Below are 27,830 nucleotides of genomic sequence, written 5' to 3' on the forward strand. Positions count from 1 at the left end.
CTAAAAAAATAGTTTAAAAAGTTGATTTTCTTTTTCAAATTTGGTTAAGAATTCAATCCTGGTACTTAAAAAGATATACAAACTATTGTAAGAGAAAGTAAAAATACAGGCTTAATTTTCAAAAACTAAAAATCGAAAAAAAAAAAATGGTTACTAAATGAGTCCTAAACTTTCGACTTAAAAAAAGTGTTGTACTGTAACTAAATTCTGTATTTAAAAAAAGATGCAAATCATCGTAAGAAAATATAAGAAGATGGACTTAATTTTCAAAACCTAAAAACAAAAAACAAAATTGTTATAAACGGACTCTAAGCTTTCGACTTAAAAAAAGTATCGATACTATAATTGAATTTAGAATATACATATGTGTATATGTATGTATTTATTTATTTATTTATTTATCTATAATGTGACATGAACGTTTAATTTTCAGATAATATTCACGCATTATATATAATCACCGATAATTTGACAGTAACAACTTTATATATATATATATTCTTTGAACTTTAAAAAAAAAAAAATAGTTAGTGGACGAAGATTTGTAAATTGAACCTTATTTTATTCTCTCCCTCTAGATATTAAATAGAGATATTCTTTGTGATATTTATGTCAAATGTCACCACTAAAATAATAATAACAATAATAATAATAAAATAAGACTCCTTGAGAATTGGAATATTCTTAAATTATTTTCTACACATTGTTTTCATTATTATTTAAAAGAAAAATACTTATGTGTATCCTATTGGTCTTTTTTTGTGCAACGATGTTATAACTAGAGATGTCATTTTTATATGGGAATCCACCCTTAATAAGATTATAATTCTCCATTTAGACGAAGAATGGAAGAGAAAGTGGGAGGAAAAATCTTCGTAAACTAAAGTGAGACGAGGCCCACCACATTAATTTATTTTTTTATTTATTATAATTAATGTTATATTTTATTATTATTATATAAATATTATATTTAAATTTCAAATTTTATTGTTTAATGATCAAGATAATGAATATGTTTGAATTGAAAATTAAATTCAAACTATACATATAAATAGTTTGACAAATAATTAAATCCTCCTTATAAAATTTGAGTAATTTCTCTTTGAATTCAAATGGTATGTGAAACTAATCCTATAAAAAAATTAATGAAAAATTTAACCTCTTTAATTAAGAAATTTTCTTATTAACAATTTAAGTTAAATGATTTCTTTTTTTTAAAAAAAAACAAACAGAGAAAAATTCCCTGTATGGAATTCGATCAAAAAGAATTTGTTAGAGATGGTGAATGAAATGGAGAGCAGGGAAGTCATCTGCAATCCCGTCTGTTCTATAGACATCTCTAATTATAACTCATCCAATTCTCAGACTATAATTTGTCACGTGACACATTATCTTTTTAATAATAAATATTTTTTTTTTTTTTTTTTTACAAAGATAGTACTATAACCCACCCATAAGTATTATTTTGAATTACTTTAAAACCAAGTAGTGCCCATACTAGATCCATATTTTTTTAATTGTACTCTTCCTATATTTTATATTTAAATCCATATAATAGTATAATATATACTGCTTGATTTTTTACTTTGGTCATATATATTATACTTCCAATAAGTTTGTGAATGACCTCTATGTAACAATTAACGTGGACGTTTAAACTACTTTTTACAGCAACTTAAACAATTAATTGACATGTCATCAACGGTTAACTAATGTAATTAAGGACAAAAATCAGTATTAAGATGAAGCATAAATACAGTGAGATAGAAAAATATAGAATTAATGTATTTAGGAAATCAAGTATAATAGTAAAATCAACTCACTTCCGTTCCGTTAGTTTAACAAATACATATCAAAATGAGTAAACTTCGATTGACATAAAATTTATAATATTGACCTTAACGTTAAATGTTCGATTTTCTACTCCATAGAAAAAAAAATGTGATTATTGATACAACTCCAAAAATATAAAATATTAAAAATTGAAAACATTGGTTATTTTGTTTGAATTTCCTAATAATTAATACTCAGTTTAGTTTTCGTTAAATTCAATAAATGAAGTTAATTTTGAAGGCATTGACACAATTTAGGGTTTTTACCCAGAGAATTCCAAAAGAGAAAAAGGGCATCAAGTTGGCCACATGGCATGCAAACACCTTGATCTCTTCAACATTTTTTTAGCAAAAATACATTAAAATGAAGGGAAAATTCTATATTTAGGTACACCCTATAACTAACCACATACTACCCTTTTAAATAATAATAATAATAATTTATTCTAAAAATTGTTATCTAGCAAATTTTTATTGAACAACTACTTGGACTACACAAATATATATGCATATTTTCGACTTCCTAAATCAAACTCCACCCTCGAAAACTAAAAAAGATGAAAAAAAACATCCTAAAATATTTTTTAGGATTGTTAAATTACAAGTTTGGTCTTTAAACTTTTATGTTTGTGCCAGATATATGTCATCGAATGTTTAAAAGTTTCTAATAATAAGTTTTTAAACTTGTCTAATAAGTGTATAAAACTTTTGATTTTGCATCTAATAAATTGTTTTTGGATTTTTAATTTTGTGTCTAATAGGTGACCTATTCAACATATTTTTAAAAAAAAATTTATAAATCAATCAGATACAAAATTGAAAATTTATATCTAATATTTGATAACTATTTAATTTTATTTTTTTTAAATTAAATTTATAAATATATAATAACTTCACCTGTGAATTTCTCTGTTAGCTTTTTGAATATTTATACATGTATTTTCAAATTCAAACATAGCTTTGAAAACTAATGAACACGGTTTTCAAAAACTTATTTTTGTTTTTGGATTTTAGCTTATGATTAATTCATGTGTTTTCTTGAAAAAGACAAAAACTATTATAAAGAAATTGGGAGAGAAAAACAAACACAATTTTCAAAAACCAAAATAAAAATAAAATGTCAAATGGTTAGCAAATGTAATGATCTATATTATACACAAAATTATTATTATTATTATTTTGTAATAGATTTGTTAGCTAGATACAAAATTAAAAGTTCACATGAAATTATTTAACATTCTTATAAAACCTCACGAACTTACCCAACACAAAATTAAAAGTTTAGGAACCCTATTAGCAAGACATAAACATAAAAGTTCAAAGACTAAACTTATTTTTTTTTAAAGGGGTGCAACACAGGGACTTTCCAAGTTGTTATCCAATTTAGTATTATTCTTGCCCAAACACATTTAATTGCGGAGTTCTAATGGGATCTAGTGCATTAGTACTGATATGATTGCACCCAAGACTAGACTTGTAATCTAACCCTTTTTTTCTACACGAACCGACAGAGTTGTGCGTACTCTCAAAACCCTAAAAGAAAGTAATGGAATCCACAGATTACTAGAGTTTGATGCAATAGGTAGCAAGAAAAAAAGATAAAGAGTCATATTTACTTGAAGAAGGTATTGTTGGGTATGTGAAAGAGGCAACTTTCCTACAAGGGTTAGTTTTTTCAAAGATAAGGATGGGAAATGAAAGAAAAGAGTGAAGAAATTGAAATTGCAGATAATGGAAGCAAAATTGGGCTGTCTTTTCAACCCCATCTTTGACCATTTGTTTGCCCTAATGTGGTTATCAAACACACTCTTTCTTTTCTTTAACATTTATATATATTCCCCAAAACGTGTGCTTTCTCTACCTCTTACTTCTCTTCATTTCTTTCTACCCTAATAATCTTTCTTTCCCATTCAAGAAATATATACACAATTATTTCAATACTATATGAACTCCAAGATGTAAACTTACGTGTAATTTTGTAGTCCATGTTCTCTCACGTGAGACGTAGTCATTCGTTTTGATCATCCTAAGGCTCTAACTCGGTGGAGGTTGTTAGAGAGGTCTGTTGGGAATCTTATTTCCTTGATTGGGAGTCTTCTATACCTAATGAGAATCTTGTTTGTAGTTAGTTTGTTGTTGATAAAGTTAAGAAAAAAAAAACTATACGAACTTCAAAACATATAGATATGGTTAAAAGGACATAAATTCTAGGTTTAATTTTAAAGTACCTCCGAATTATATAAGGTTAGTTTTAATTCTATTTCTAAATGATGAGAATGCTACCAACGTGTTAACCTAGTTAAAATATTCTGCTATACCTACTGACTCATACACTATCATCTCTCTCTCTCTCTCTATATATATATATATCAAACTTTGAAAAGTTTCATTTAAACTTTTGAAGTTTGTTGAAAGCTTTTGTTGTTAAATTCATGGACCGAAAAGTTTGTGTCTACGTAAGTGAACACTCAAAAGTAAATTTTAGGTCAGGGTTAGTGGATAAAAGGAAGAAGATGATCATAACATGCCTGATTTATAGATGTATCATGTATCTTTACTTATATACATATATATTTAGATTTAGATTGGTTTATATAAACAAATACAAACTTTTTCATTCATGAATTTAACAACAAAGCCTACAAAAATTATTTTGAAACAAATTTCAAACTTATTAATTAAAATATGAAAATTACTAATAAACTTTGAACTCCATCATTAATTTAATTTATTCAAAATAGTCTTAGAATACAAGTTTTTTGTATTATGACGTGGCAACATATTAACACCTAGAATTTGAATTTCTTCCGTTTGTGAGTTTTGCTCCTTAGTCTTATAATATTTATATTATCAGTTCCATGGAATAATATCCAAAATTTATATATCAACAACAGTGACAATGTTTTGAAATATCCATGTTCTAGAATCTCTCTCTCTGTTTTTTTTTTTTTTTTTTTGAAAAAAAAAAAAAAAAAAAAAAAAGGTTAAGATGATTCCTAGGTCTATCAGCATGGGGTCAATTCATGAATTATTTAAAAAGGAAAAAAAAATGTATGATTCCTTATTTGACATAAAGATTTTAACTTTAGATAATGTTAATTTCTTGCCACGTGTCTTCCCATGAAACCTTAGCTTCGGAAATTAAAACCTTTGTTCGACTCATTTTAGGATTTAGTTTTAAAAAATGGCAAAATCAACAAATAATAAGATTTTGTAATCCAGATGACATGTACATGGTTACAAATTTTCAAATTCTAGTTTTATCCTTATCTAGTTCGTAATTTTTGTTATTGATGAAACTACAAATACATGGTAACTGTAGAATCATAAACAATGACGAAGTTTTATATACATAGTAATTGTCGATGCTTTTGTTCTCCACTTTTCCTTTATTTGATTGATTTGAAAAACTAAAAATAATCATCTTCCTCAAAATAATCGCCCTTCTTGATTTTACTAACGTAGTTGATGTTTTATTATTAATTTAGATTATGTTTAACCACTTTTCAAATTAATCTCACTTGAATTAAATATCTAGAATTTTCTACCAAATTTATATTTTAAATATGCATATATTATCAAATTTTATTTATTTATTCAAAGGTTTGAATTGTTTTTCATTATTTTATACATATTCTAAATAAATTAATCAAATATTTTTCCATATTTTTTAAGGTTTAAATTGTTTTGTATATGTTATTGGATTCAATTATACCTATGTCATATTTAGTCGCTATTTTAGCTAACATTTTAATGATATTTTGATAATACTTGATTTTTTTTCTTAGTTGGCTCATATGTATAGAATATTAAACACAGTGTAAGTGTAGAGTTTTATTAATAACCAAGATATAAATCCAATGTAAGTTGAAGGCTTAATTAAGTGTAGAGCTTGATTAATAACCAAATTAATTATATTATAATCTAACATATCCAATTTCAAATTTGAAAATGGGCGTCATTCCATAATTGTCGTGTTCTTTTGGAATTTGAATTTATTTTTAATATTCAAGTTAGATTTTGATAACTCACAAACCAATCTCTTCCTTATTTTCAATATTCGGAACTAATCAATCTTTAATTTGTTTATCACCATTATGATTTTAATTTATAATATATCTTTAAATTTTTCATTATTTTATTCCTTTTTTATTATTTTAAATTTGGATTAAATTATTTTATCATGATTAGGATTTTACTTAATATCTTATCCATATTGTCATCTAACGAACTATATAATTCATTTAAATTTGATCATTTTTTTGTATTTTTTAATCATCCTTTATTCATTATCATCTTATTATATTATTATACCATTAATTTGCCTTTTTTTACAAACAAATAAGTATTAAATTTTGCAATCTTGCTGTTTTTTTATGCTTCTACAAGGAGTTAGGCTTATTTCTTAGGTTTTGTAATTGATGGAGTTATAAATACGGTATAATTGTTGAAGCTTAAATGAAAATGGAGTTAAGAATAATTATAAATAAACGAACTCCCATCCTAATTTTTCTCCCCCAACTATATTTGAATTTATAATTTACTATCAAATTAGATTTTATCCACGTACTTATCAAATTAATCACAATAAACAAAAAACTTCCTGATTTTTCTCTCCAATTTATATTTGAATTTATCTTTTATTATCGAATTTGATTCTATCCAACTAACTTTCGATTTGTTTAAATGTTTGTTACAATTAAATTATATCTAAATACTTTTTCATTATTTTATTCATATTGCTATCAAATTAAATAGATCTTGTTTTTCTTCATAGTTTCGATCTTTTCGATTTTTCATATAGAAACACGTAAAAATGGCTTGTTGTACTTAAAAAAAATATATAAATGAAAATTAAACTTTAAATGTTTGAAACATGTGATATATATATATATATATATATATATATATATATATATATGTATTGATATCATCATCATCTTCTTCATTATTATTAAAATAAGATAACAAAAAACCCTAAATCTCATATTTTTCATCTTTTCACTTAGGCACCCCCAAAATCTTTTTTTCTCCTTCTCAATCTCATGTCGTTGATTAAGCAACTCTTTCTTGAATTCCATCATCTATCTTTTTCACTCACACACATGTTTCTTGCTTTTATTTCTATTTTGAACATCGTTTTCAACAATGACGTTCTAGGATTATTAGTGTTTAAAGTTGGCTTTCAAGATCCTAAGAGCAAAATGGTCACATGGAATGAATGATGATGAAACTCCCTATAACTGGTTTGATGTCAAACGCAATCATATTTCCAATAGTTACATCATCCTGAAGTTGCAATTCCTTCAAATACTCACTTTCCAACAACTTCACTGATACAATTAACTTTGCTCTTTCTTACCTCAGAGAAAGTCCATCGTGGTAGACATCCATAAGTTTCTAATGACCCCCACCGCCTGGTCGTCATCTTCCCTAGCATACATACATTCTATAGACAGTTGGAAGCATTAAGGACCATATTGTATGATTTTTAATTTTTTCTTCTGAAATGTTTAGATATGGTGTATTTGTAGTTCTAGAATGTGAGTGTATTTATTGTATTTGTGTTGGTATATCTTTGCATCCTCGTTTATACTTAATTAATCTTATTATTTTAGGATAGTTTTGTCATTTACTAATTAATATTTTCTATTATTTAAATTCATTTTACTATTTTTATAATTTTGAAATATTTTTGCCATTTTTTCAAAAAGAACTTTAAAATTTGTTGTTTCTCTTGTCAACCCATAAATAAACTATGGCTTTTGGTACTATATATATATATTAAAAAAATTTGTGTTGGAAGCCCAAATTGATTGATGATGGGGCTCAATTTTTGGCCCAAATTTACAGTATGGGCTCAAGTTTTAAATTCTCTTCCACAACCATTTTATTTTCATTTTTCATTTTTTTTTTTGAAAATTTACCTTTTTTTTTTTTTTTGGGTAAAAAAGCACTTTTGGACCTTATATTTTCATTGTAGCAATCATTTAATATTTTCAAATTCGTAAAGTTTTAGTTGTGAAAAACAGTGAAGATTAATTTAAATTCAACACATAGGTAAATTGATAAGCTAATTATAAACTATACCGGCAAAATTATTATATAATAAATATCAGCAAGTAATAAAAAATGAATAAAAACAATAATAATAATAAAAAAAATTAACCATTATTTATATTCTGGATTTCTTTATGGATTTTAAAGGGAAAAAATGCAAAAACAATAAAATTCTTTTAAAGTTAATTATTTTAAATGGTAAAATTATTTGAAAATATTTTCAAGTATAGCAAAATGTCACTATGATAGACCGCGATAGACTTTTATCACTAAGTCTATCAACTTCTATCACTCAGTGATAGAAACTTATTACGATCTATCGTGGTATATCATCGATAAACAGTAATATTTTGTTATATTTATAAATAAGTTGGTTCATTTTCCTTTATTTGAAAATAACTCTTCTTCCGATGAAAAAGAAATATAAGTAAACATATATTTTGAGAGTTGATAATTACAAGTTGCATATATATGTGAGTACAACACTAAAAAAAGGCAGCTACATTAGAGAACAAAGTTATAGAATATAAGTAATGAGCAATTGATAGCTCAAATACAGACCAAGCTTCAAATTCATATACTAGGTTATCGTCTCAATCGGGATCGCGCACGGGACTAAATTAATTAACCGAAATTATTCGAAAGCTATATATAAGAGTTTCATTTTTTTTATTTTTTTATTTTTTTGATAGGAGACTATGATTATTTTGAGTTTAGCCTTAAATCATCCAGCCAAAGTGATATGCGTTATTGGCATTTTGAGATGGAGGTCCAACATTATTCAACCCCATTGACCCAACAGAATTGTACCTAAATAAACATTAAAAAAAAAAAAAAAAAAACTTTATTAGAAATTGTCAATTAAATGAAGTATTAAAAATGCTATATATATATTTATATTTATATTTATATAAATACCCCATTTGTAAAGTGGGAGTGGGTTGAATTATGGGGTGGAAGAAGGCGTCTGATTGTGAAGCAACACGGCTGGGATGCTCCATGCTGTGGCCTCCGGCGGCGCCTTCCCAGCCCCATGCGGCGGCCGCTGCCGCTAGTTGTGCACTGCTTTCTTCCAGCTGCAATCACAATTTCATCCATCCAAAAACATATAATTTAAAGTTTAGTTATAAACTTTGTAAAAATATTCGATAAGTTTCTAAACTTTCAATTTTGTGTTGAATATGTATAGTTCAATAGCTTACTAATACACAAACTTAACTAAACTTATAATTTTGTCAAAAAATTAATTTTGGTGCATCTTAGGCTGCACTTATCCTTTTGCAACCTACTTCAAGAACCCAACAAAAAAAAATTTAATATTTTTTTTCAGAAAGAAAAGTTTGTAATTTGACAAATTGTGGTTAGACAACTTCATGAGATGCACAAAGATAAATTATAACCCAGAATGCAACAAATATGTTTGAGAAAAGAAACTTATCCCATTTAATTCCAATGTAATTACAAACATATTTGTAATAACTTTATACTTTAGAAACATTTATTTTTATTTATTTTTACCTTTTTTCTTAAACCTCGATTATCTTCAACAAGCATATGTTCCTGCATGCACACAAGTATTTAATATATAAAACTTCCAATCTCATCAATATATACTATCTTGTTAATATCATGCAAGTGAAGAGACTTATTATAAATTTGTAATATGAGAAGAAATATATATAGAGTTGTTTTTAAATATAGAAAACTGTTAAAAATATTTTTAAATATAGCGAAATGTTATCGTTTGACGTCTATCAGTAATAGACATTATAAACATCACTAATATATAGTTACATTTTTGTTATCTTTGAAAATATTTTTAAGTAGTTTTTCGATAAATAAGGTTATTTCTTAATAAAGTAATTAAAAAAAAGGCATCATATAATATAACAGACATAAATATATATACCTTGTGTTGAAGTTCTGCAAGCTGGTCAAGTAGGCTTTGTGTCTGTTTAAGGGACAATAATATAATATAAATTGTGTAATTTATAAGGAACAAGAGACAAAACAGCTAAAGTCCAAGGTTTTTTTTTTTGTACTAATTAATATATATGTTTTATATTATTTTTGAAGTACCTTTGTGGATCTAATGCGCTCCAAGGATGTCTCCAATTGATGTTCAAGTTGCTCAAGTTCCTTAGTATTCAATGGACCTAAATCTTCTCCCAAAAGGTTTCTATGTAACACATTATTCAAATTGAAACTTAATAAACCAACATTCAAATCAATTCTTACTTTACTCTATTTTCAAAGAATTTTAATTATTAGTTCCATATAAACGTTATCAATTGGGACATATTCACATATAACAAGATGTCAAACTATTTATAAAAATAGTAAAAAAATTGCTGATAGATACTGATAAACTTCTATCAGCGACTATTACTGATAGATAGACACTGATAGACTTTTATCAATTCTATCAAAGGAGATTAAAATTTTGTTATTTTATATAAATAATTTCATTTATTTTTCTATTTTTGAAAATCTTCTTTATTAATTATATAAATATAATACCTACATCGACCAAGTGATTAATAGGTATCTCCTTATGATTACTACCATTATGTTTTTGACAATCAAATAGAGGAATTTAGAGAGAGATATTAAATCTCTTTTGACAATAAATAAATAGCTAAACATTTTTTAATAGTAGGTCAAAAAGATACAATTGATCACCTACGATTATTTTTAGCAAAAATTTTTATAATTAGTTAATCTCAACATAACTTAACTAGTTATTAGAGGTTCAAATTCTAATCCAGTAAATATATGTTGAATTACAATTAGGGCAATGGGCACATTTTTTTTTTCTTTTCTTATCATTGGAAAAATGTGAAAATAAATATAATATATATACCTTTGAGATTGCTGCATGAATTCAACTGTGGCTTTTAGGTTCAAATAATCATCAAAGCTTGGCTGCTGATGGGAGACATAAAAAAAATTAATAAAAAAAATAATATAGCAAAATTAGCGGAAGAATTAATTAATGAAGAAGTTTGTAGTTTGAATTCTCAAAATACCATTGTACCAAAACAAAAATTCTATGATTTTATATGGTTGCAATCATGGCCAAGAATTATATATTGTTTGTCCTATGATATGTTCGAAAGACCTTAAGAGTTTAGTAGTGATTAAGATTTCGATATATCTCCAAATTAATTAAAAAAATACATTATTATTGAAGCAAAATTCAACGTCGAAGAAAATTAGATTACATGGAAGCTATACACTTACATGATTCTCATTTACTTGATGGGCAGCATCCAATATACCATAACTACATCTTCGATATTTCTCGAGCGTCTTGGTCATGCTTAACACAAACAAACAAACTAAAAGATTAAAGTGATTAGGATAAATGATTCCCTGTATGACTATCTCTCTCATAACCATTAAATTTAACACATATATAACTAAACAAAATTAGAACTTTAATTTTCTTTTACATTTAACCAACAACTTCTCTAACAATTTGATGGTCTCTCTAATGTAATAATAATAACCCAAATATAATAATATAAGGAAACTTATATGCATGGCCAATATATAAAAACATAACAACACACATCTCTTTTATCCAACTTTAAAAGTACTCCAAAATGAGAAACTTGAAGATCAAACAAATTACACAACAGGCAAAAAGATATACTCTTCTTCAAATATATAAATAATATGACAAAACCCTATCATAATAAAGTTGAAAATTTTGAAAAAAAAAACACAAAAGGGTAAAGAAAGAAAGAGAGAACATAAGGTGAAGATAATTATTAATTACTACAAAATTCGTTAGAACAAAGAACAATAACATCAAAATTAGAAATTGTCTTTTTTTCTTTTTGTTGGAATAATTATTTTATCTCTCAGCTCAAACATCATGTCTGATCTGCCACAAAAATCACAACAGTAAACAATCACTTTTAATTTCATGTCTTCAAATCACTTCCAAGTACAAAACCTAAACCCCATCATATATCTCTACATAGATTAGATTCTAAAATACTTATAAACATAAATATAAACTCACATCCCAAAAATTATCAACCCTTAAAACCAAAAACCTTATAATTATTAACTCAATTATTTGACACCAATTAAATCATCTTCTAATTAGTTACCTTAGATTTGGCTGTCTTGAAGGAAAAATAAAAAATAAAAATAATTCATCACTCTTAAATTTCCTTCTTTCCTCCCCCACAAAATCAAGTACTTGATATATACATAAAAAAAATGGTTGATTTCTTTTCAAAAAGTTTAAGAAGTTAGACGACTTAGATCTATAGTTGAGCTATGATTAGGGTTTTTATGAAATCTTGTTTTTCAAGGAAAAAACATAGATCTTTCTCAAGATCTCAATTAAAGATGTACTAACAATTAATAAAACGTAACACAACAGTACATAGATATAGATATAGAGAGATGAAAGAAGAAAAAACTATACCTAGAGCCACTACAAAACTCAAAGAGCTTGCCACGATTAGAGAAGATGATGAGAGCAAGTTCAGCATCACAAAGAACTGAGAGTTCATAAGCTTTCTTAAGCAAACCATTTCTTCTCTTGGCAAAAGTGACTTGCCTGTTAATTTTGTTTTCAATTCTCTTCAATTCAACTCTTCCTCTTCCCATTATTATTATTATTATCTTTCTTTCTTTCTTTCTTTCTAGTCTTGGCAAAGAAACTGACCAACCCTTCTCAAATGGGTCTGAATTTTCGTCCTAAAAACATCAAAGGAAAACGATTACACGAGAAAAGAAAAAAAGAGAGAACACTCATTAAACCCTCAACTCGGAAACATTATAACTTTTTGTACCTTTATTTTGCCACTCTCTACCCTTTGTTTCAGGTTTTGGCCCAGGTTTTCAACTGTGTCTCCATTTAATACACACACACCTAAACTATACCCAACCTCTTGTCTATATTTTGATTTTACGGATCTATCGATAAAATATCTTTCTCCACAAACAAAAGAAATGGACAAATTGCAACGAGATTTTAGTTGCAATTACACACTCAAACTTCATCAAGTGTTAAAATTGGATTTTCAAATTTACGATAGTTGTTGAAATTGAACCACCGAATGATAAAAATTGAACCCTCTAATTTATACAATTGTTACAATTTCTACGATTATGTAAGTTTGAGAGTCTAATTTTGAAATTCGTATAAGTTTGAGGACTCAATTTTTACTATTGAGAAATGGAGGGTATGATTGCAACTATCACCATAATTCAAGGGCGGTATTTGCAATATACCCTAAACAAATTTAGGGCAAATTGCAAAAATCACCCTTGAAATATGACCGTAGTTGCAATTATACCTTCAAACTTTAATTGTAAAAGTTGAGCCCTCACTTATAAAAGTGTTAAAATTAGACCTTAAAAAAAACTAATTTGAGGATTCAATTTTTATCAATTAAAGGTCTAATTTTTACCAAAATTATAAGTTTTCGGGTTAAACTTTAACACTTTTATGAGTTTAAAAACTCAATTTTTATAATTAAAAATTTAAGAGTGTAATTGTAACTACCACCATATTTCAGAGATGGTTTTTACAATTTACTCAAAAATTTATTAAAAATTCTTATTATTAGTATTCATGCCCAGATGATAATCCAAATATATTGATTAATATTTAAGAGATTTTTTTTTAAAGAAAAAATTATGGATTTGATTTTGTTGGTGATGGTTTCTAGCCTCTAGGGTATTGGTGTGTATTGAAATAACTGTACACTGTCTGAGTTACATGTCAATGTCTGATGGTCGTTAATATTAATCTTAAAAAAGTTATTCACGTTTAGAATTTGCACGTGTCAATCTCTCCGTAACTCATGCATAATTTTTTCTTTGGGTAAAAGGGTTTGGATTTTGCTTCTAGGGCTTTTTAATAATAATAATAATAATAATAATAATAATAAAAGGTTTGGATGAAAAAAGAAAAAGAAGTGCTATATTTTTATTGTAAGATTTAATTTTTTTATTATTATTTTGATAAAATATTTGGAGAGGATATTTTCAAAGATTATTCCATAAAAAATGAATCAAATGGATCCGACAAAAACGGCAATGCTTCTATAGTTTGCACCAAATTTACATCAAACTTTTTGACTTATGAGCCAACTTGGTGTAAAGGCTCATCACAACATGATAAGGAAGAGAATCACACCATTCATCGAATTTCTACTATTGCTCCAACTTTTTATTTTGTTATTTTTTATCATTCTTTTGAATCCGATCCCACCTAGGTAGGTTGATCATTTCAACTTTTCAAATCACCTCTTAATCGAAGGTATATACTTTAGTCGGTTTAAATTGAAATACAGTGAATTTTGGATTAAGCAAAGTCCATAAGAAGATTATTATACTTTTAGAAAAGAACATAACCTCAAATTTGAAAAAAATGTTGTCAACTTATAAAATAAGTAAGGTCTTGTTTGGTAACGATTTAATTTAGATTTGTCTATTTTTGAAAATATAGGCTTGTTTTCTCACTTTTTTTTTTTTTTAATGATTTTCATATTTTTTAAAGTAAATATCTGAATTTTAGTCAAATTTCAGAAGAAAAAAAAATCTATATATAAAAACTATAAAAAAAAAATCTTTTAAAAAACTTGTTTTTGTTTTCAAAATTTGGCTAAGAATTCCAATGCTTGATTAACAAAGATGAAAACCATTTAAAGAAAATATGGAAATACAAGTGTCCACACGAGGATTCTAGAGAAATGTATTTTGTGGAGTTGAACTTGATTGTGATGTTGATTTGATGTGATGTGATTTGAATCTGTATGCTTGACTTATGGAAGCGGAGCTCAGGGAATCTGTAGAGAATTCTTTCTAGGCTCTGGAGTTTAGAATTACAACTCCCATAAATGAAGATCTCTTCTATTTATAGGGTTCTCTAGTGAGCCTTGTAGCTTAGACTTGGTTGGTCCATGGGTCTGGCCTTTGGACCTAATTAACTAAACCTGGGCCTACTTTGGCATTTGCACTAAATTAAGCCCATTTTTGGACTTAACTGGACCATAACCCAAATTATAATATCAAAATTGGCCAAATTAATTTTGTTCAATCCAATGCTTGGGATGAAAACATGTGGGCTCATCGAAATTTGTCTTCAACTTCAATTTGGGACACATGTCAACTTCTAATTGGCCCAAATTTGATGATTTGGAATTTCGTCTTAGTGAATGAGGTAGCAATTTGTGATTGGTTCAAAATTTCTCCTTCAACAATACTCCTTTTCAAGATTTACGCACATATGTGGGTGAATGAATCTCGAAAAAAATGAAGTTAGAATAAAAAATATAAGTTATTTGCTCTTGATTAAAACATCATTTGATGTGTTAGTCAACCTATGAATTTAGTATAAGTTTGACTAGAATTTGGGATAAAACTTGGAATATGGCCAAATTTTAATTTGGGATAAATTTTAAAATTTATCCCCAATTTAATTTAATTTGGAGATAAAAGATCAAAAATTTGAATTTAGCACAAAATTTGAAATATATTTCAAATGTTATCCCCAATTTAATTTACTTTGGAAATAAATATCAAGAATTTAAATTTTAAAATTTGAAATATGGCCAAATTTTAGTATGAGATAAATTTAAGATTTTATTATTAATTTAATTTGATTTAAGAATAAGAATCTAATTTGAATTTGGGATAAAACTTGGAATGTGGCCAAATTTTAATTTGAAATAAGGCTGAAACTAAGTAATTTATTCTTGATTTTGGCTTTATCTGATATATCAAATTTGGGGATGAAATTTGAATTTTTCCTAAATTTTGGGGATAAAATTTGAAATATGCCCAATGTTGGGTTTTGTGCCCTAAAACTCGTAGATAGTAAATGTTATTAATTGATCGACACCAATAAAGAGTTATAGATGTTTAATCAATAAATGTTATCGTTTGTATTGTTGTCTAATTTGTCTTAATAACTCTAAATCCAATAAACTAACATCCAAAGCTGCCTTATGAGTCTTGAACTGTATGTGGAGACATACGAGGATCAATATGCAAGATTTAGCCTAAAGGGTCTATAGTAGAGAGATAAGGTTGGGTACCTTATCTTGGTAACACTATGGAGGCGACCCACTTTGTATTCTATACAAACGTTCGTATAGATGACACGTTAGTGGAGGTATCCTATGCAAAAAGTTTGTATAAGACTGGATCACGAAATATTAACCACTAGATGTAACTGAAGGAACCTGTAAAGGTCCTGAATGGAAACGTGGATCGTCCCAATTTTTGGTTTCTCACAAAAACGAAAAATATAGAATATGATTATGTAGTAAACACAAAATTACAGCATACATTAATTAAAAATAAAAAGATGAATTAAGGATTAGAGAACCTTACCCTTGAAGAACTTTTCTTCATGTGATCCTCTTCTCTAGAAAGGTCATGTACAGAACGCGAACGGTCCAAATTGGCAACCACTAATTGGAGCCTTATGTATTCTCTTCTGGGATGAGAATCTCCAAGGAGTTGAGCAGGCTCTTAGTTTTGGAAGAGAGGGAGAGGAAATTAAGAGAAGAGAGTTTGGAAAATTTTTTTTACTGTGAGAGTTTAGAGAGAATTCAAAGATGCCAAAAGCTTATGTAAATTCTTTGTGAAGAAGAAGCAAAAAATCACCCACATCTCAACCCCACTATCACGAACGATTAGGAGAGAAAAGAAGGGGAGCAAGTTACAACTCCCTCCCATATTAATTTTAAAAAATTAATATAAAAATAATTTAATAAAATTATTTTAACAAAAAGTTTAATATATTTATATGATAACTACCTTATCATATAATATATATTAAACTATATGTTATATCAAATATAACACATAACTTATAGTTTAATATTGTTTCAAATACAATATAACCTATAGTTTTCATTCTCTCATTAATGCATGGTATTTAATATAAATCTCATTTATACGAAATTTATTATATGAATCCAATTCACATAATTAATATTTGAATTATATTCAAATATTTATTTCCTCTCAAATAAACTTTATATTATAATGTATAAAATATATTATATTAATTATATCACATATAATTAAATTAAATTAATTATATCATATATAATTAATTTCCTCATTTAATTTGAACAATTAAATTAATCCAAAATTGATTCTCATTAAATCCCTATTGAACTACAAAGGGACCTCATGGACCTGTAGATTGAAGCTCCAATGGTACTTGAATAATTAATTAAACTTCTTTAATTAAATTATTCAACATCCATTAATTGTCGGGTACTCCACTAAAAACCTACAGCTGCATTCTTTGCACTACAGATATATTTTTGTGTCCATTGGATATAACCAATCAATAGTGCGATGACCTTTCACAAATTGCTCGTAAGTACATGTAGGCCAAAATTTTCATTTTACTCTTGTAGTTACATCTAACTCCTTAAGTATCATTGATCCCTCTAATGAACAATAAGTCATAGTCCAACTATGACCAAACCCCTCTCTGGCCAAGAGAGAGTGTAACGTCACATTGTTTAAGTCTAGTAATCAGCTCTTAAGGGAGCAATTTATCTACTTACCCTGACATTGGGGAAGGAGTGAATTCCCTCTTCTATAGTTGTGTTCCTAGCTCCCCAATTAGACGAATCCCTAAAATGGTGGGCCTATTAAGTCGGCAATCTAGCTACTCTCACCCATACAAATTAAATAACTGCCTTCATGTCACTTATGGTCATCCTGATGAAATGTAAATCTCTATTATGAACGATGTTATATAACGAAACTAGTCATTTCGTGGTCCGGTCTTATACAAACTCTTTTGCATAGAACACCCCCGCTCACATGTCTCCACATGAATGATCAGGATAAGATCATTTGTAGCACTTAACAACAATTATAACACCTACCAAGCGGGTCGTATTCGTAGTGTCATCAGGATAAGGTATCTAGTCTCATCCATCTACTACAGACCATTTAGATTATCACTTAAACATGATCCACCTGTAGATCTCTACATACATGTTTAAGGAACAAATGATAACTTTGGACGTTAATTTATTGGTTTGTAGTTTTAATGCTACTAAATATCAATTAAACATCTCATATTTTATTAAATAATTTAATTGTTTTTACATCACAATTACAAAGTACAAGACCCACGAGATTTAGGGCATCAACCCCAATAGTAACACCGTTGACTAGTTTGGTTCCTATTTCAATAGGATGACCTAGGTGACTTAATTTCAATTTTGAGTATATTATGAACTGTTGTTCATAAGCGATTTGATGAAGTTAACATACAATTAGCGGAAGAAATCAGGATCAATAAGCACTTTAATTCATCAGTTTTAGCAATTAAAACAATATGCTCATAAGAAAAAAGAGGGTTTCATAAAATACCTTTGTAGAAGCTCTTCAATCCACGAATTCAACAACAATCTTCAATCCAAATGGATGTAAAACACCACTTGATCTTTCCTACTATTCTCTTAGATCTTAGATTGATTTGTGGGAATCAAAATGAGCTGAATTGATGGAGTATTATGGAGAAGAAAAGTTGATTTTGAGAGCATGCAATGAAAAACTTTTCTTCAACCTTGAATCTAAAAAAAAAAATTGCAATTAACTCAGCTGAAGTATTCAACTTTTATCTCTCTAGCATACAATTCCAAAATAACATGAAGTAGACACCTTCTACTTCAAGAATTGAAGTGGAATTGTGAATGTTTATGCAAGTGGGAAAATCCCACTTTAATCGATTTTTTTTTTCCAAAAATCCAATTTCTATTTAATTTTGGAATTATTTTCAAAATAAAAACCAAATTTCAATATTAATTCCTTAATCAGTCTGAAAATTCATTAATTTTACTAAAATTAATTCAATAATCAATTAAACAATTCAATTAATTCTTTTTAATTTAATATCAAATATTAAATTAATCAAATATCAATTCTACAACCATGAAACCCTATTCATGTAATTAATATTTGAATCAAATTTAAATATTATTCAATTCTCCAATTTCGTTTAATTCAATTATTAAACCTGTAATTATATCGCATACAATTACTAATCCCTTAAATTTGAATTTGAACATTTCAAATTAACTCATCAATTTATTCTAAGATTTAATCTATTTATGAGCTAGTAGGGGGCCCTAATATAGGGGACCTAATGGACCTACAGATCATGGGCTCTAACGATCCGAGATTAATTGGTTAAACGCTTTAAACCGAACTAATAACCATTCGTTAACTATCGGATCACTCCACTAAAGCCCAATAGTTGCACTCCCCTCACTGTAGATATAATTGTGTGCACTCGATATAACCATAATTAGTAAGTTAACCCTTCACAGGTTATTTGTAATAACAGCTGGGTCAAATGCTGTTTTACCCTCGAGATTACATCTAGCTCCTTAAATCCCACCGATCCTCTAATGAATAATTGGTTTATGATCCAATCACCAAATTGAGTCTCTATTGAGTCAATGAGAAGGTGTACATCCTTGTTCAAGAATTAGAGTCGGCACATAAGGGAACAACCTCTCTACTAAACCTAAAAGCAGTAGGAGTGAAATCCATCTTGCACCCTAAGTCTCCAGTTATCTACTCGGTCTTACTCTTGAAATGAGAGGTTTATTGAGCCGGCACTGTAGAGCCAACCCTCATCTATAAAAATCTAAGAATAATCCCGAATAAACAGGAGTTCATAGTTAGCTCGGGATTAAGGTCCAGTTACCTAGGTCATTGATTTGAAATAGTCAGTCTTAAACAATAAACAATGTTATAAAGTAAGATTAGCTTGTTTCTTAGTTCGGTCTTATACAAACTCTTTGTCCGAAAGGGTAGGATAAGACAAGGCGGCTAGGCTGAAGGCAAGGAAGTCCCGTCCGGCAACTGCTGGCTGGCTAGGATGCTCCCACTTCATGTCTCCACATGAACAATTTAGGATCATATCGTTTATGCTAAATAAAAAGTGGGTTGCATCCTATAGTATTATTAAATTAAGGTACCCAACCTTATTTGTATATTATAGACAATTTAGCTATGTACTCGAACTTGATCCATCTTTATGTCTCCATATAAAGTCCAGGTACTCATGTAATAGCCATGGATCTTAGTTTATTAGAATTAAGCCTTTAAAAGTGCAATTTACATATTTATTAAATAAACTTCAAGAAGATCCTTTATTTCATATAGAATATGTTTATTGTTACAAACTGCAAGTTTAAGGACATACAACCCAACAAACTCCCACTTGGACTAAAACTTCAGTGGAACTACATATATACAAATATAAAAACCGTTGAGTATGAAAGAATAATAAATACAATAAACTAGGACATCAGATATCCAGTATTTCTCCTATTTGCCCTAAATTTATGTATCTCGTAGTCCAAGTCCCATTAGGTGACCCTCGAACACTCTAGCTGTAAAGGCCTTAGTAAACGGGTTAGCCAGGTTATCTTCTGAGGCTATTTGTGTGACAGTCACGTCTCCTCTGTGTTTTATCTCCCTGATGATATGGTACTTACGTTCGATGTGCTTTACTCTTTTATGGCTTCTTAGTTCTTTTGAGTTGGCAATTGCTCCATTGTTATCACAATGCAGGGTAATTGGCAGATGCATATTTGGAACCACTTCCAAATCGGTCAAGAACTTTATGAGTCAAACTGCTTCTTTAGCTGCTCCACACGCAACTACGTATTTAGCTTCCATGGTGGAGTCAGCACTACAACCTTGTTTAATGCATCTTCATACTATAGCTTCTCTATTTAGAGTGAATACTAATCCCGAAGTAGATTTCCTTGAATCTACATCAGTCTAAAAGTCAGATTCAGTATATTTAGTAAGGATCAAATCCTTAGAGCCATACACGAGCATATAGTCCCTAATTCTTCAAAGATACTTGAGGGTGTTTTTAACGGTAGTCCAATGACTATATCCAGGGTTGGATAGGAACCTGTTGACTATTCTGACTGCAAAGCATATGTCCAGACATATGCACAACATAGTGTACATTAAACTCCCGACTGTTAATGCATAAGAAATTCTTTTCATATTCTCAATTTCTTCAGATGTCTTAGGACATTGTTCCTTAGACAAATGAATTCCATGTCTAAAAGGCAATAAACCTGTTTTAAAATTTGCATGTTATATCGCGACAACATTTTATCAATATAAGATGTTTGAGATAGCGTTAGCATTTTATTCTTGTGACTCCAAACTATTTGGATTCCAAGAACATACTGTACATCTCCTAAATTTTGAAATTTCGATGCTAACCATCTCTTTACGTCAACAAGGAAGCCTACCTCATTCCCAATGAGCAGGATATCATCAACATAAAGTACCAAAAAAACTACAGTTTTGTTGACTATTTTCATCAACATTCTGTTCAAAGTCTAAGATTTGATCGCAGTGTCAAATCTTATATTCCAGGACCAAGATACTTATTTTAGTCCATAAATGGATCATTTAAGCTTGCAAAATTTTTGCTCTTGTCCCCGTTCAGTTAACACTTCTGGTTGAGACATATAAATACTTTCTTCAAGATGACCATTCAAAAAGGTTGTCTTGACACCCATTTGTCATATTTCATAATCATAAAAAGCAGCAATGGATAAAAGTATTCTTATAGATTTAATCATGGCAACAGGAAAGAAAGTTTCTTCATAGTCTATCTCCTCTCTTTGGGTAAAACCTTTTGCCACAAGTCTGGCTTTGTAGGTCTATACCTTACTAGTTTGATCTCGTTTTCTCTTGTAGATCCATTTATATTTAATAGGTTTTATCATATCAGGTGGATCTACAAGTTCCCAGACAGAATTGAAGTACATTGAATCTATATCAAGATCCATGGCCTTTATCCATTGGTGTCCATCTACATATTCCATTGCCTGTTTAAATGTCAATGGATCCTCTAAGCCATCATCTAGTATGACGACTTAAGTTTTTGTTAAACCCATGTATAGGTCAAGCTGTTGAATAACCCTCCCACTATGCCGAGGCATTCTTAATTCATGACAAGGATGTGATGGACCAGTTTGAACAACTTTTGTTGAAGGACCAGCTTGATCAACAACTTTTGTTAACGTATTTATAGATTCTCTGGACATTTAATTTAATATTAGTTTCCTGTGAGGTTGATGATTTCTTATGTGGTATTCCTCTAAGAATTTAGCATTTGTCGATACAAGTACTTTGTCATCTTGAGGATCATAAAACAGACCACCTTTTGTTTCTTTGGGGTATCCTATGAATAGGCATACTTTTGAACGACGTTCCAATTTCTTTGGATTTTGCACTAACACATATGCTGGGCATCCCCAAATCTTGAAGTGACGTAAGCTATCTTTATGTCCTCTCCATAACTCGTAAGATTTTTTTGAAATACTTTTTGTGGGAACCATGTAAAAAATATACACTATTGTCCATACGGCATATCCTCAAAAGGATTGAGGTAACTGGGCATAACTCATCATTGAACGAACCATGTCTAACAGGGTTCTATTTCTCCTTTCTGCTACACCGTTTTGTTGTGGTATACCAGGTGTAGTAAGTTGGGATTGAATTCCATGTTCTACTAGATAGTTTTGGAATTGTAAATCCATATACTCACCTCCTCGATCAGATCAAAGTATTTTAATATTTTTACCTAATTGGTTCTCAACCTCTGCCTTATATTTCTTGAACTTTTCAAGTGCTTCAGACTTATGATGCATTAGGTAAATATAACCATATCTTGAATAATTATCTATAAAGTTAATGAAATATTCATATCCTCCTTGAGTTTTAACATTCATCAGACCACAAAGGTCTGAACGTAATAGCTCTAAAGGTTCTTTGGCTTGAAGATCTTTTCCTGAAAAATATCTTTTGATCATCTTACCTTCAAGACAAGACTCACATGGTGGTAGAGAGTTATCTTCTAACTGATTTAGAAGTCAACTTTTAACCAATCTCCTAATCCTGTTGAGATTAATTTGACCTAGTCTTAAGTGCCAAAGATAGGCGTTAGGAGAAATATTTCGTTTCTTATGTTGAGTATCAGCTGTTTTAAACATCTCCATATTTAAAATAGTTTTTTCCTCAGTTGGTTTTAATACATACAAGTTATTTTTAAGTTTAGCAGAACATCCTTGAACACCTCTTAAACTATTGAACACTTCATTTATATCAAAAGTAATATTGTACATATGTTATAATAAACAGGAGACAAAGATTAAGTTCCTTTTCATCTTAGGTACATAATACGCATTTTCTAATAAAATGCATGCTTCTCCAAAAATAACTTGAGATTTCTCACTGCTTCAGTCGAAATGACTTCACCCGTTCCTACTTTGAAAGTCATCTCATTTTCTGTCAGTCGTCTTCAGGAACTAGTTTCCTAAAAGAAAGTGTAAATATGATTAGTGGCGTCTGAATCTAGTATCCAGGTCAAATGAGAACTTTCCACTAAGCATGTTTCTATTACAAATAAATTAGATTTACCTTGGTTTGCCTTTCCAGTTTTCTTTTCTACAAGATATTTTAGGCAATTTTATTTCCAATGCCCATCAACGTTGCAATGAAAACATTTTCCTTTTGCAAATTTAGTCTTGCTCTTCTTAGTAGGAGCCTCTTCTTTCCTATTCCCTTTTTCTTCATTTGGATATTTTTATCTTTTGAAAAACCAGACTTCTTTTCAGAAAGTTTCGTACCAGATGTCGATCCTTTCTAAAATTTCTTTTGGGTAACAACATTTGTTTCTCCTTCTTAACTTTTATTTTTCATTAATGATTGATAAGTCTGAAGTTTATTTAAGAGAGTTATCAAATTATAATCAATCTTATTCATCATAGCGTTTGTGTGAAAAGTTAGTAAGCTCTTCGGAAGAGATTCCATGATCATATTGACTTAACTTTTCTTGTCTATGACATCACTATTTACTTCTGCAATATTGAAGTGGACCATCATGTCCAGGACGTGTTCCCTAATAGAGGTCTCTTTCTAGCAGTGACTATGGTTTCATGCTTTTTAATAACCACATTAGATATGCTTGCTAAAATATAGGCTTGGGCTTTTTCGTTTGCTCTAACCCATCTGTCATAGGTATTTCGAACATTTCAATTTGCATTTGAACTAGAAAGCGGAGGACATTCCTCCATTAAAATGAAACTTAGGTCATTAACAACTAGTATCGTATTTATGTTTGATTTCCAGTTTGAATAACATTCGGCATTGAACTTATCGGAAGCTAATGGATTATCGAATTCGACATGCTAAAACATAAACAAATTCTATCAAAAAAATTGTATCTAAATCTAGTTTTTAGCAAAGATAATAAAATACCCAAAATTCTTTATTTATTTGCAATGATACTTTAATGTGTCAGAATAGATGCTACTGAGGGGCAGTCACTCCTTCATTACAGCAAGACATTCTTGACTAAATACTAATTCTAGAATAACTCTTTGTTTTATTAGTTATTTAGTTACCGTTTTCGGTCATGAACTTACTAACACTTATTAACTCCTTTAAGTGTGACCTTCCATTTTTAGATTTCATAAAATGATATCAACAAACCCTGATTTGAAAGATAATGTTGAAAACAGAATTAAGAAACCCTATTCATTTCTGAAGTCTGAGTTGTTCTGAATCTTATGTTACAACCCTCTGAGGGGATCATCACGAAAAACGACTAGCTAATGCCGTCTAAAAACGATAGCAGACACAACATAAGAATCTTACTTTTCAGATTAATGGAATGGAAAAGACTGTAGGATATGCTGACACATTTCCTGCACCCACTTACTATGAACAACTTCCCTTATTCACATTGTTATGGAGCCATGCAAACACTTTCAAAATGGAGTAGCCGTGGTAAAAGCGACACGAAGCGAGCATGGATCTTACAGTGTGAACTCTTACGGACGTAAGAGCTAAAAATAATATATCGTATATATTATTAATCTCTTACTGAAATGTTTTATTTGTTTTGGGTAAAAATTTACTTAGGTATATTTTGGCTAATAAAAAAACCTAAGTCTAGGTGATTTATCCAAGTAGAACATTTATATTTAGATTCTAACCTACGATGTCTAAGTGATAAACCAATTTTAAAACCTCACATCGCTCACGCATGCTCATAATCTGGTTCACTTGGACCGTAGGTTAGGTCAAGCGTGCGCTTTTTGGGCTGGGATGAGTAGCATTGCAACGCTCCATCCCAGCGTTGCAATGCCATGGGGTGGCTTCTTTGATTTTGGGCTGAACGATGAGCAGTGTTGCAACGCTCTAGGGCCAGCGTTGCAATGTTGGCTGGCAGTGGCTTCAAAAACAGTTTTCTACTACTAACCTTCTTTGCTCTAACAAATTTACATACTCTTAATCACACATTAAGACTCATATACAAAGAGCCAATTACAACAGTTAACACTTAAATCAAGAGAATTTTAATACCAAAACTTAAAATATCCATATCAGTCACCATTTTCATAAAACCTATGAAAGACACCCACCAAGCTAAAATTAGCATGAATTGAGTGCTTAAATCATGCTCTGATGCCAATTGATGGAGTTAGCATGCAATTAGTGGAAGAAATCAAGATTAGTAAACACTCTAATTCACCAATTTTAGCAATTAAAACAACATGCTCATAAGGAAAACGAGGGTTTTATAAAATACCTTTGTAGAACCTCTTCAATCCACGAATTCAGCAACAATCTTCAATCCAAATAGATGTAGAACACCATTTGATCTTCCTCACTATTCTCTTGGACCTTGGATTGATTTGTGGGAATTAAAATGAGCTGAATTGATGGAGTATTATTGTGAAGAATAGTTGGTTTTGAGAACATGCAATGAAGAACACTTCTTCAACCTTGAATCTAAAAAAAACTTTAGTCTTGCATTCAATTAACTCAACTGAAGTATTCAACTTTTATCTCTTCAACATGCAATCCAAAATAACATGAAGTATGCACCTCATACTTCAAGAATTGGAGTGGAATTATGAATGTTTATGCAAATGGGAAAATCCCACTTTAGTGGGTTTTTCCAAAAATCCAATTTCTATTAAATTTTGAAATTATTTTCAAAATAAAAACCAAATTTCAATATTAATTCCTTAATTAGTCTGAAAAGTCATTATTTTTTCTAAAATTAATTCAATAATCGAATTTTAGATCAAATTAATAATTAATTAAACAATTTAATATCAAATATTAAATTAATCAAATACCAATTCCACAACTATGAAACCCTATTCATGTAATTAATATTTAAATCGAATTTAAATATGATTCAATTCTTCAATTTCGTTTAGTTCAATAATTAAACATGTAATTATATCGCATACAATTATTAATTTCCTAAATTCAAATTTAAATGTTTCAAATTAACTCATCAATCTATTATAAGATTTAATCGGTTTGTGAGCTAATAGGGAGACCTAATGGACCTACAGATCATGGGCTCTAACGATCCAAGATTAATCGGCTAAACTCTTTAAACTGAACTGATCAATATTTGTTAACTACTGGGTCACTCCACTAAAGCCCAGTAGTTGCACTCTCCTCACTATAGATATAATTGTCTCCACTTGATATAACCATAATTAGTAAGTTAAACCTTAACAGATTGTTTGTAATAACGGCTGGGTCAAATGTTGTTACCCTCGAGATTACATCTAGCTCCTTAAGTCCCATTGATCCTTTAATGAACAATTGGTTTATGATCCAATCACCAAACTGTGTCCTTCTTGGGCCAATGAGAAGGTAGGGCCCCTTGTTCAAGACCTGGAGTTAGCACTTAAGGGAACAACCTCTCCACTAACCCTAAAAGCGAGTAGGAGTGAATTCCATCTTGTACTCTATGTCCCTTGCTATCTACTCAGTCTTACCCTTGAAATGGGAGGTTTATTGAGCCGACACTGTAAAGCCAACCCCCACTTATGCAAATCTAAGGATAATCCAGAATAAACAGGAGTTCATAGTTAGCTTAGGATTAAGGTCCAGTTACCTAGGCTGTTGATTTGAAACAGTCAGTCTTAAACAATAAACAACGTTATAAAGTAAGAGTAATTTGTTTCTTGGTCCGGTCTTATACAAACTCTTTGCATAGGACGCCCACACTTCTTGTCTCCACATGAACGATTTAGGATCATATCGTTTGTACTAAATACAAAGTGGGTCGCATCCTATAGTGTTACTAAAACAAGGTATCCAACCTTATTCGTATACTATAGACCATTTTAACTATTTACTCGAACTTGATCCATCTTTATGTCTTCAGATAAAGTTCAAGTACTCATGTAATAGTCATAGATCTTAGTTTATTGGATTGAGGCCTTTAAAAGTTAAATTTACATATTTATTGAATAAATTTCAATAACATCTTTTATTTCATATAGAATATGTTTATTGTTACAAACTACGAGTTTAAGGACATACAACCCAACAAAATTATCCTTTGATTTGCATGGGTAAGGGTGGCTAGAGCACCGACCCAATAAGCCTACCATTTTGAGGACAAGACCAAGTGGGGAGCTGAGAACATAATTATACAAGATGGAATTCACTCATTCCTTCTGTGAGGGTAAGTAGATGAGTGTTCTCTTAAGTGGCGTCTCTGAGACTTGAACAAAGGGTCCTACCTTCTCATTGGCCTGAAATGGGTTTCTGTATATTGGTTGGCCATAAACAGGTTGTTCATTAAAGGAGCACTGGTACTTAAGAAGCCAGAGGTAATCCAAGGGTAAAATGGTGATTTGACCCAACTGGAGTTACGAACACTCGTGAAGGATTAACTCGCTATTATTGGTCTACATCCGTGGACACAGAAAATATATCTGTAGTGAGAAGAGTGCAGTTGTGGTTTTTTAGTAAAGTGTAACCACAGTTAACGAATATTGATTAATTTGGTTAAAGAGTTTGACCAATTAATCTGATATCATTGGAGCTTCT

The 27,830-nt window shown here is 29.6% G+C and overlaps 1 protein-coding gene across 4 annotated transcripts; it reads right to left on the reverse strand.

Annotated features, from left to right (window-relative positions):
- Positions 1-8,366: 8,366 nt before the first annotated feature.
- On the reverse strand, positions 8,367-12,773 carry LOC120083522 (agamous-like MADS-box protein MADS2). Of its 4 annotated transcripts, XM_039039297.2 has the most exons (9): positions 12,710-12,773; positions 12,340-12,614; positions 11,136-11,214; positions 10,756-10,820; positions 9,972-10,071; positions 9,802-9,843; positions 9,411-9,452; positions 8,811-8,968; positions 8,367-8,702 (listed from the first exon to the last, which is right to left on the reverse strand). In XM_039039297.2, exons 2-9 carry the CDS (start codon positions 12,522-12,524, stop codon positions 8,612-8,614), a joined length of 762 nt encoding a protein of 253 aa, XP_038895225.1. In that variant the 5' UTR covers positions 12,525-12,614; positions 12,710-12,773; the 3' UTR covers positions 8,367-8,611. The 4 variants fall into 4 exon arrangements, with proteins under 4 accessions (XP_038895225.1, XP_038895226.1, XP_038895228.1 ...); XM_039039298.2 differs by lacking the exon at positions 12,710-12,773 and having other exon boundaries at positions 10,756-10,817; positions 12,340-12,692; XM_039039300.2 differs by lacking the exon at positions 12,710-12,773 and having other exon boundaries at positions 10,756-10,817; positions 11,136-11,233; positions 12,340-12,664.
- Positions 12,774-27,830: the final 15,057 nt, after the last annotated feature.

The sequence above is a fragment of the Benincasa hispida genome, chromosome 8, assembly GCF_027475165.1.
Source record: "Benincasa hispida cultivar pf3 chromosome 8, pf3_genome.v1.1, whole genome shotgun sequence".
Lineage (NCBI taxonomy): Eukaryota > Viridiplantae > Streptophyta > Magnoliopsida > Cucurbitales > Cucurbitaceae > Benincasa > Benincasa hispida.

Bases quoted from the DNA above. Each gene is read 5' to 3' on its own strand.
- LOC120083522 (XM_039039297.2), bottom strand. From the start codon at position 12,524: ATGGGAAGAGGAAGAGTTGAATTGAAGAGAATTGAAAACAAAATTAAC. The intron at 11,215-12,339 runs GTATAGTTTTTT...GTTTGTGTTAAG, and splicing joins GAGTTTTGTAGTGGCTCTAG to CATGACCAAGACGCTCGAGA. The intron at 9,453-9,801 runs GTATATATATTT...GTGTGCATGCAG, and splicing joins TTGCAGAACTTCAACACAAG to GAACATATGCTTGTTGAAGA.